This window comes from Ptychodera flava, chromosome 12 (assembly GCF_041260155.1).
Source record: "Ptychodera flava strain L36383 chromosome 12, AS_Pfla_20210202, whole genome shotgun sequence".
In the NCBI taxonomy this organism is placed as follows: Eukaryota; Metazoa; Hemichordata; class Enteropneusta; family Ptychoderidae; genus Ptychodera; species Ptychodera flava.
In genome coordinates, this window is record NC_091939.1 from 19,961,348 (window position 1) to 19,972,785 (window position 11,438).

An 11,438-nucleotide genomic window follows, 5' to 3' on the forward strand; every position below is an offset into this window, starting at 1 on the left:
AAATCACAGGTTTTTTTTCCTTTGTGAAAATATATTCTCATTTTCCAAAGGCTCAATTTCAAAATTTTATGTTTCAAAAGACTTAATTTCAAGATGAAATCAAGTCCCTACTTTCAAGCCAGGTTGTGTAGTTGTGGCTTCCCTTTGCTAAGTGTGTGACATCATCTTGCTTAGCTCAGCGCTGTTGAAGCTCATCGTTTTGTAAATCTGTGTCAGTTAATTAATGCAACTTTTTACATCACTTGAACCTGCCAGTAACACAATATAAACTTGTTGTGATAATGTTGGTAGTATAAGTTTTCATCATTGCCATTTGTGCATATTTTTGGGCATGGTTTTTAGCTACTATAGACTATAGTCTATAGAAGCTATTGGGATGGGTATCCGTCCAGCATCCGTCGTCAGTCTGTATGTATGTATGTATGTCCGTTTGTGAGGCGTCCGTCCACTCAAATATCTTGAGAACCACAGTACTTACTGATTTGATATTTGTTGTGTAGATGAAAAATATGATTTTGAGAAACTGTTTTTTTTAATTTTTTGATATTGTTGAAAATAGGCAAATTAATGCCAAAAAAGGCGTTTTTGGTAAAAAATCTTCTTCTTCATAACCGCTGGTCAGATAGCTTTCTTATTTGGTAGACAGGTCCCTAGGGATAACCCAACTTAGATTTGTTAAAATTGTGATGAAATATGCAAATGTGTATTTTTAAGGAATTTTTTTTGTCAATTTTGGTCAAAATTTGACTTACATTGTATGTAATTCTTGTACTGTATAAACCCTATCAATTCACCCAGAAAAAAATAATTAATATGATTTTAAATAATTGAATTAATTAGGAAATCATCAAAGCCAAAATAATTTTAGTGTAGAATTATCAGAAAGTTCAACTTTTTTTGACAGTTCATAGTGAAATGCGTATCATCTTGGAGGATTAAAACATGTAAAGGCAACTTTCCTGAATCCCAACTTTGACATATTCTGAACAGTCATTTATTGTGCCCTGTATGTTATCTAATAGTTTGTCATGATAGGGTGGTCAAATAAATAGAGATAGAGAAAGTTCTAATTTCCATTTATGGTTGACTTGGTAAGGATAAAATAAAATTACTTTTTGAGGAAAAAAATAGAGTGGTCAAAGTGATAGGGTTTTTATGGTAAAGCTGGGCTGTAACATTCCTCATGTGCTATTTATAGCAATTATGCAATCTGTGTAAACAGTGCAATGAAAGTGTTACATGATTCCTTATAATGCTTTTAATGACCTTGAACTTCTTAAGTTTCAAACATTTGTCTCTTCAGTGTGCTTTCTCTGAGTACATACAGTCTCAACTTATTCAACAGAACTTACTTACAATGTTAATTTGAAAGTTAAAATGTGCTTGGTTAATAGGATGAAAATACTTATAACCTGACAGATATGCTGTTTTCATGACGTAAATCTTGATTTAAGCAAGTCTTATTTACTTTAATTAGAATGTAATTAACTCTCGTTTATTAGCTATTATAGACTAATATAGTCTATAGAAGCTATTTGGATGGGTATCCGTCCAGCGTCCACCATCAGTCTGTATGTATGTCTGTATGTATGTATGTATGTATGTATGTCCGTTTGTGAAGCGTCCGTCCACTCAAATATCTTGAAAACTGCAGTACTTACTGATTTGATATTTGTTGTGTGGATAAAATATATGATTTTGAGAAACTAATATTTTTATTAATTTTTTGATATTGTTGAAAATATGCAAATTAGCACCAAAAAAGGCGTTTTTGATAAAAAATCTTCTTCATAACCACTGGTCAGACAGCTTTGTTATTTGGTATACAGGTCCCTAGGGATAACCCAACTTAGATTTGTTCAAATTGTGATGAAATATGCAAATCTGTATTTTTACGGAATTTTTTTTTCCATTTTTGGTCAGGCCATCCTGAAATGAGCTATCAAAGATATCCACCTTCTTTATCAATACATGTGTCACATAACACAGCAGAGCTCTGTCGACTGTTGAGTCGCTTGTTTTTTCAAAACCGCTGGTCAGACAGCTTTAATATTTGGTTTACAAGTCCCTAGGATGACCTTAGTGAGATAATTTCATACAGTCAGGAAATGCTTAATTTTGTATCCATGTCTATAGTAGCTTCAGGGACTTTGGCCCTATGTTTATGCTTTGCTTGTTAAATGTATAAAAAACTTGCCCATCAACGATTATGTGTGATTGTGTGTATCAGTGAGATGACCAGCACACAGCTGATGGCTCATTGCAAAATGGATGTAATTTGTTTATTGTTACAATGAGCTCTTTTGTACCTTGATCACAGTGTTAAAGTGTATCATTCAAGAAAATTAAAACCACCTTATAGGCATCGAAGTCATAATGTGATATTAGCCAAAAAATTTCAAGTCACTAGACCATCAACATATCCAAGCCAGTGCTTTAAATCTATCAGTGTGAGAATGTTTCTGCTGTTATCATTCAAATGCAGTGTATTTCACAGAATCCTAATCAAGCACAGTCTCAAATGTCAAACGTTTTATCATATTCATAAGGGCCACACATGTTATGTATTGTGAAGGGTATCTTCAATCAGAATCCTTGAAGTCAATTTCAGTGAACCCACCCTATAAGGACAGTGTCATGTAACAACGATATCGCAACTATCCAATTGAAAACCTGTGTTTTATCTCTGTGTTCTATTTCCAGTGGTTTTACAATCTCTTCCAATGAAAAGATCCACATATTCAAGCCAGTCTCCGTGCAAGCTTTGTGGTAAGTCATATCTCTGGCTAACCCATCTGCCCCTTCAAATTTTCACATCCATGTTTTTCAGATCTTTATATTGTACCGTACATTGACCCTATCGAAGATGGTATAAAGTCGTCTCTTCTTCTTTGTAACAATAGTTTCTCCAGTGATTTATCGTAGTTCTTAAGACTGACCATTTCCTGAACCCTGATATCACTGCCCTTAATCTTGCTTTCATACCCGCTTCATGTTGACATAATTTGCTTAATCCTATAGCAGTTCTGTGGTGATCAAATGCCAAGTTTGTTAAGTTGACCATTTGATTAGTTGCCTTTTCTGTAGTAGATGACTAACATGTTGTGTAAAGTTGGTAGCACAATGCCGAAAAGTTGTGAAAGTATCAATACAGTTAAAGACTTGCACTTGTACAAAAAGTACAATACGTATATCAAGTTATCGTGAGTAGTCATTTGGAGATAAATTTCTGACTTCTAAATTGTCAATTTTTATACAAATTTGTATCCAGGTCATTTGGTTAGAAGTGTGACATATTTTTTGTCATGACTGTTTTAAGACTCGGTGTGAAAGTTCTGCCACTATGTATTATTAAAGACTTGTGATATCGGTCTAGCCACAGTCCCTCTATGACTGTGGTCTAGCACACTGCTTTATCTCAGATTGTCCTGTTGCAAAGATCAGGCCTGCTGAGACAGCAAACTAGAAATGAAAAGAGTGGAGGAATTTCACTAAGTGAGTTTACCATCACTTTGCGCATTGCAAAACAGAGTGTGTTGATGCTAACTGTGTCTGTGTGACACAGCTGTCCTTCATACTGAATCTAGCCACAGAAATAATAATATAATAATTGGTTTATTTACCCGATTTGAAAAAGTCAATTACATGACACATGAACTCGAGAGGGAGAAAATAACAATGTAGAGGGTAAATGGGGAGTCGGAAATAGCTTACAGCTAGTCTAGCCCAAACCCCGTCATGGTAGCTTGTCTGAAAAAAACAGTTAGCAAAGGGGGCTCATGATAACAATAACAAATAGTTCTTTAAGTAAATAAAAGAAAAGTGCTGAAATAATTACAATATCGTAGAAGATCACTAAATTACTACATGGCAAAAGTGAAATCTGTTACTGATTGATCAAATATTGTCTAAAAGTGTGTTTGAAGTTATGGAGAGAGTTTGTGGACTTTATATGGAAAGGTATGTCATTCCAAACTCTTGCTCCAGAAAAAGAAACAGCAAACTGGCCTGAATTTGTCATTGCATGATATGGACGTAGGTTTTGAAGTTGACAATTTCTAGTATTATAGTCATGGCAACTGACACTGAAGTAATCTGATAATATATGTGGTGAATGCTTGTGAATCAAGCTGTACACGAAGGTACCTAGAAGGAATTTATGGAGTTTAAAAACATCAAGAATATTAAGTTGAGTGAAACAAGGAGCTGAGTGGTCTGTGGTTGATTTGAACATCATCGTGCGAACAATCATTTTCTGGGCTGCTAAGATACAGTTTAAGCGTGTAGAGTACGTACTTCCCCAGACTTCTAGGCCGTAGCTGATGTGGGGAAGTATAAATGCATTGTACAAAAGTAACAAAATGTGTAAAGGTAAAATGGATCTGAGTCTGTACAAAATTCCACATTTCTTCCGAATAATCTTATTTATCTTATCAATATGTTCAGACCAAGAGAGATGCTTATCCAACAAAATACCCACAAAAGGGGCAACATCAACCTCTCTGATTTGCTCGTCACGGATGTAAACAGAACCGAGACATTCAGTTTCTTACGTCGGCCTCTAAATATAATAAAATTTGTCTTACTCCTATTTATTGTCAGTTTGTTGGAATCACACCACAATTGTATATCGTTTAAGTAAGATGATACAGCAGTAAGATCTATAAAATCTGAACCAGAGTAAGTATGGAAAAGATTGGAGTCATCAGCAAATAAACGGAAATAAAAAAAGGACAAGCATTTGGAAGATCATTTATATATATTAAAAATAAAGTCGGACCCAACACTGATCCTTGGGGTACACCATGATGAATGCTAAATTTCTCTGACACATTGTCATTTATTGAACAAATTGAGAACGGTTTGATAAATAACTTTGTATCCAGTGTAGGCAGGGCCCCTAAACCCATAATGCTCAAGTTTTGACAACAAAATGTCATGGTTTATGGTGTCGAAAGCTTTACTAAAGTCGATAAATACCCCTAAAGTAGAATTTCCTTCGTCAATTTCATGCAACAAATAATTTACTAAGTTAATCAAAGATAACTTTGTGCTGTGCTTCTTTCTAAAACCATACTGATGTTTGTACAGTATGTTAAACTTATTAAGGTATGAGGTAAGCTGCTTGTTAAATATTCTGCAATCATGATTTCTGTATTTTGTACTCGAGTAGAATGAGTAATGTTCTGATTCTAGGGATAGGTAGAGGATGACATGATCCTCTGCAAATTTCAGGTCACTTACAAATTGACCTATAGTGTCCCTGAGTGATTAATCATTGGTTGTGTTGTGAGATGAAATTGCCGTTCCCTTTTTTTATATTTTACGTTTGATTGCATTCACACCCATGGGATTTCAATTCTGAGTAATGTTCTCTGCACGAGTAATGTGTTCTGGAACATTTTCGTTTCTCAGACTTCAGACTTTAGTTTTATACATTTCTTCATTCATTTCCAAAACAGTACATGCTGAACAAGATTGCAATCGACCAGTATTTATACAGGTCAGAGTGGAATTGCCATAGAAATTGAATTTCCAAAGTTACATTTTGTAATTGCCCCCCTGACTTTCAATGTTCATCAGATGGTGTTAATGGAGGACTTTTCACTGTTCACAATCTCTAAACAACTGTCACTCATTCTAACCAGTCATTGCTCAACCTCCCCAGACAGTTGAACTCTTGGAGCCACTGTTTTGGCAACCAAAAACCAACAACATATCATTAAACAGTGTGCCCAGCACCTGAGAGAAAGATATGCATACTCTGTGTCCTGTGTCTTTTATTGAAAAATCAGTGCCCATTCAACCGTGGCACTTTGGTCATATATATTTTCTCAGTGTTTCTGTTATCGTTCAGTATCTTCAATGATTGAGATGTACATGTATAGGCAGTTCTGTGCAGTCTCCACTCCATTTGGCCATTTTGATGCATTTTACTTTTTTCTCGTCCAAGTTTTGTATCCATTGATCATAGACAGACACTTTGCAGACCACACAGAATATTAAATATCAAATAAATATAGTTTCTCATGACAGACTTTGGACTTTCTATCTTTAAAAAAAAATGTATCTCATTTCACACCTTCAGGTCTGCCCTGCAGTGTTTGAATAAGAACGCAGATGTGGCAAGAATGAACAACTATTTCAGCGGCGGTCTGCACCTCACCTGGACGTGTTACTATGAATCCAAGATCAGGTCAGAACAATCCTGCATCAATGAATGGAACGAAATGCTGGATATCGAAAGTCGTCGTAAGGAAGCACCATCCAACATAGCCGAACTGTAAGTTCTCTTCCTAGATGCCATGTTTTTGCATAGAATGTCTGATTTTTTCCTGTGGATATCATAAAGAGGCAGTCCTCAGTCCCATGTTTTCCCAATGCCCGTGTTGATATTTACTATTTATGTAATGTTAGTTCTTTGTTCTCCTTTGAAAGTCATGTCCATTTTATGTTTTGATTATTCATACATTGTGCATTTAAATTTGCAAGCAAAATCAGCAAATGTGATTGTTGGCAGTGAAAACTGATTTTAAAATTTTTCAGCAGGTAGTCTGCAAAGACACTTTAAGCATGGCCGCTTTCGTTACAGCTCTCATCCTTTTCACACTTGAAACAAGAATAAAACCTTGTTTTTGAGCAAGTGTTCACTTTGCCTTGAGCAGTGTCATGAAAGTGGATGTTGTAGCGCTTTCCAGTTATAACATTTCTTCCTCAAGAGCTGTTGAAGTTCATGTGTGGGCCTTCACAAAGCTTATTGATGATTCAAGACTGAGTGATGTATATCACGACCACCTTGATCTAACCTTGATTACTAGTAGCAAGGAGTTCAATGTGTCATGTAGGTTTGTGTGAGCAAATATCTCATCTACCCAAACGTCTCCATTTCTGTAGTACCTCAGAAAGAGAAATCACAGAGAGGCTCATCAGGGCCAAACTACGTGAAGTCATGATGAAAGTTGACCTTGATAATACCACTAGCAAACAGGTATGTAGTTCAGAAAGCTCTGTTAGCTGTTAGCTTGGATGTGTTTCCAATATTTTTTGTGCGTTTATAAATTACAGTTTCATGTTGTACTTTCCCAAACTGTGTCAAAATGCTTATTGCGCCACTTTTCAACACAGCCTCCATGTTGTAATGCCCAATTGTTGCGGACAGACCAGACTTGACCTCTAGGGTAGTATACGCCTCGAAAGTGAAAAGACTGTAAACTTTTGCTCAAAATTTCCTCAAAGAAAGTTTCAACCATTTTCTTTCAAAATGTTGCATAAAATTCAGGGGTCACCCGTGCAAATTGTGGTACCAGAGAAACAAATTACCCAAGATTTACCAATATTTGAAATTCAAAATGGCTGCATCCCTGTGTTAACTCTAGGGTGAAAAATAAAATTTTTGATTTTCAAAAAAATTAAGACGGTTAAAAGTTTTCTTACCCCAAGAGTTTTAAAATCAGCCTCAACAAGTAGTAGATCAGAAAAGAATTGTGAAAGTTTGAGAGTGAAAATATCTGTCCGACATTCTACCTTTAATAATGTCAAAAACAAAATTGTACATTGTTTACAGTGCAGGCTATATCTCTGACCGAAAGCCAAAGCTACCATCAGGTAACGCATATTTGAAATATCAAGAATTTGATTTGGTCACTTTCAGGTTCGCCTACTCATGGAAGAGGAGATGGGAATCAGTTTGACTAAATACAAGTGGTTTGTTGATGAAGAAATCATAATTATTTTACGACAGATGGATTCTGCATCAAAGATATTCGACCATGTGTACTTAGTGAGTGATGTCATTTTCAGTCTTTGATAGTGAAAGATTTTTAGTATGGCTAACCAGTCCATGAAGTGTATAAAAAAACACAACAGCCGCTGTGCATATACATGTATAACTGCCTGCTCTATTCAGTTCATTTGTTAGGTAGGCCCTGGATGTATGCTACATTTTCCCTGCTGTACTTCACATGTCTTTTGCCATGCACAGAGTATGTAAAATGCAAAGTTTGTCTTCGTACATCTTAGAGCTGTATCTGTTTTGTTTCATGCAGGGTTCTGAGTGGAACGCATCAAACCTGGAGGAGCTCAAACAAAATGGGTAATCTAATGTAAACTTGTTTCTGTCATCATTGGTGTTTTATATAATTTTTACCAATTACGGTAATATGCACCTCGAAAGTGAAAGACTTAAACTTTTGCTCTAACTTTCCTCAAGGAATCTTTCAATCATTCTCTGTCAAAATCAAGAATAAAAATAGGGGGTCACCGTGCAAATTTTGGTACTAGAGAAACAAATTACCCAAGATTTACCGATATTTGAAATTCAAAATGGCCGCCATCCCTGTGTTAACTCTATGGAGAAAAATAAGAATTTTCGAATTTCAAAAAACTAAGCCGGTGAAAAGTTTTCTTTCACCAAGAGCTTTAAAATGAACCCCAACATGTGGTATATCAGAAGAGAATTGTAAAATTTTGAGAGTCCGAATGTCTGTCCCCGAGGTGCGTTCTACCAATTAAGTAACACTTTTTACAGTTCCAACAAGTTCCCGTACATCCTCTTCTGTAGCAGACTTGTAACAGACCTATTGAAGCTCTACCAACTTTGTAATTTTTATAACAGAAAAATCAAGCATCAAAGTCATGGATGATATTTGACTTGACTTAGTCAAACAGTGACAGTGTATTTCACTATGCTATTTTTTTCCAACACAGGATTGGGTTCATTCTAAACTTGACCAGAGAGATAGACAACTTCTACCCAGGAACCTTTGAATACAAGAATATTAGAGTTTATGACAATGAAGAGACTGATCTACTCAAGTATTGGGACGATACTTATAAATTTATGGACAAAGCAAGGTGAGATGTGCCTGTATGAATTTTCGTCCTCTCTGCAGTCAATGTGAAACAATTTTGATCTTTGATTCCTAAAAAAATAAAATTGCAGGTGTAGTCAACGTGTACCTTGTATACCTCATTTCCATGTGTACAGGTCCACAGGCACCATTTGAAACAATGGGTTTGGGACCAAACCATGTTAGAGAACGGGTTACATATCAACTAGACTGTATGAGGTGTAAGTTCAGAAAGAAGTATTCATTCCCTGTTTACGCTACTTGTTTTTGTTTTGTTCTCTGGCATGACCATGAAACTCGAGAACAACTTCAGTCAGATCCAGAGCAGACTGTAACTCTGTTCTGTCAGTGTCTGAAAGGCTTCAGTTAAAGAATAATTTCCCAGTTATCTGTCAATGTATACAAAAGATAGATACTGCTGATCACACAAATTAGCAATTCTTTGTATTTTCATTCCCTGTATTTTTCTTCCGGTACTCCATGTTCCATCACATTCTACATGCCCTTTCTCTCTGTCTGATAGTCCGATACTTAATGAAAATCTAGGATGACCTCTTACGTAGGATGGGAATGACAAGTTTGAGACCTAACTCTTTGTTTTTTGCTTCTACAGAGAGCTTGGCTCCAAGGTGCTTGTACACTGTAAGATGGGTGTCAGCAGATCAGCAGCCACTGTAAGTTATCTCTATCTCTCTCTCTCTCTCTCTCTCTCTCTCTCTCTCCTCTCTCTCTCTCTCTCTCTCTCTCTCTCTCACACACACTTCTCAACGGATCAGCAACTACTGTAAGTTCTCTCTCTCTCTCTCTCTCTCTCTCTCTCTCTCTCACACACAGACACACAGACACACACACTTCTTAACGGATCAGCAGCTACTGTAAATCATCACACAATGAACACACACACACACTTCTTAGAGTTATTGCTAAGGATTTAGAACATAGGTAACTGCTTCTGGAACCACAGTAACATTCTCTTCTGTTCCCTGATGTTTCTTTAAAGATATATCAAAGAAACACGGGTATACTGCCATCCCACACTCAGCAAAACCACTTCTCTCATTTTTTCACTACAAACAATTATTCCAGTTAGTATGCGCCTCAAAAGTGAAAGACTTAAACTTCCTAAACTTTCCTCAATGGAATTTTCAACCATTCTCTTACCAAATCACGAATAAAAATCGGGAGTCGCCACGCAAAATTTGGTACTAAAGAAACAAATTAACCAATGTTTACAGATATTTGAAATCCCAAATTGCCATCACCCTGTGTTAATGCTATGGGGAAAGATAACATTTTCGATTTTCAAAAAAGTAAGACAGCGGAATTTTTTTCTCTGTCCTTCCCATGGCATGGGGATCCATCCAAAGTGTTATCATAAAACTTTTGGTTTTTAATCTCATGTCAACAGAAGAGAAGGTGGCCATTGATGCTGCCTCCTTGGTTATGCTGCTTATCTGTTTCTTAATTCATTAGCCCTCTTCAGGTCCTGTCACTCAAAATCAGCACAAAAATCAAGGTACCCAAAATGTCATTGTGACACATACCACTGCACAGTGACACACACTACCAATATCAGGTCACATTGGGTAAAAATCACCATGTTTAAAAATATCTTTGCAAGGAAAGTCCATGAAAAATCCAGGTGTATTTAATATTTTTATCAGTCCCTCAGTTGGTTATGTTTGTCAAATATGTCGTGTTCAGCTCTACTGGTTTGAACCGACTTGACCTGATCGCAATTGATGAACCTAGTAGGAAAAGGATGGGCCCCCAGTCCATTCCCTGAAGCTATTTTTCGAGTATCGCCAAGAATACATTGAATACCTTAATGTCCAATTTGTTTTTGTGTGCATGTGAATACTGCCAAAGACATAAACTTGCAGAGGGAGTTTATAGGTTCCCCGAGTGACAGTAGTTGTGTTGTCTATGATAGGTGATTGCCTACGCTATGAAGGAATATGGATGGTCGCTGAAGAAGACTTTCCAGCATGTGAAAGATCGGCGTAATTGTATCAATCCAAACTCTGCCTTCATGAACCAACTTGAAGAATATGAAGGAATTCTAGGTGCAAGGTGCGTAACATTTAACTCACTTTTTCCTCGGATCTTGGGTAATTTTTTGTGATTTTGAAAATTTCAGCAACAACCATGTCAATAGGAATGCGTGTTTGTTTATCATGTATACTGTCATTGATATTCAGTGTGCAAATCTTCAGAGAGTTTATAAGTTAGCCTTCTTCTTCACGGATCCCAGGCAAATTTCAATTTCAGCTTATGTTTTGTAATGAACAGTAGATCACTGTAAAAGTGGGCTACAGTAAGTTTATAGCCACTGTGGCTGTGCAAGTACTGGGCCAAGTTCATGTTATAAAAATGATCAAGATTATTGTATTAATGTGTAACATGATCTGGTGAGATATTGACATTTCCTGTACAGTGACAGCTTTTACATATCATTTAGTCAACGGCACAGTAGTTCTCACCAGACATTATATCAATTTTTCTGGGATTTAACATTTTTGGTGGTTTTCAGTATTTTAAGTTTATGTAGAGTTTTTGAAAACATTGAATAAATGGAATAATGAAGTT

The 11,438-nt window shown here is 36.3% G+C and overlaps 1 protein-coding gene across 5 annotated transcripts in view; it reads left to right on the forward strand.

Annotated features, from left to right (window-relative positions):
* Positions 1 to 11,438, forward strand: part of LOC139145328 (protein phosphatase Slingshot homolog 1-like) — a 61,396-nt gene that overhangs the window by 41,820 nt on the left and 8,138 nt on the right. For all 5 annotated transcript variants that reach the window (XM_070716424.1, XM_070716423.1, XM_070716426.1 and 2 more), the window contains exons 6-13: positions 2,704 to 2,769; positions 6,089 to 6,283; positions 6,895 to 6,988; positions 7,652 to 7,780; positions 8,046 to 8,092; positions 8,707 to 8,853; positions 9,463 to 9,523; positions 10,783 to 10,922. In XM_070716424.1, the coding sequence (XP_070572525.1) occupies positions 2,704 to 2,769; positions 6,089 to 6,283; positions 6,895 to 6,988; positions 7,652 to 7,780; positions 8,046 to 8,092; positions 8,707 to 8,853; positions 9,463 to 9,523; positions 10,783 to 10,922 (879 nt within the window). The remainder of the gene's footprint in view (positions 1 to 2,703; positions 2,770 to 6,088; positions 6,284 to 6,894; positions 6,989 to 7,651; positions 7,781 to 8,045; positions 8,093 to 8,706; positions 8,854 to 9,462; positions 9,524 to 10,782; positions 10,923 to 11,438) is intronic.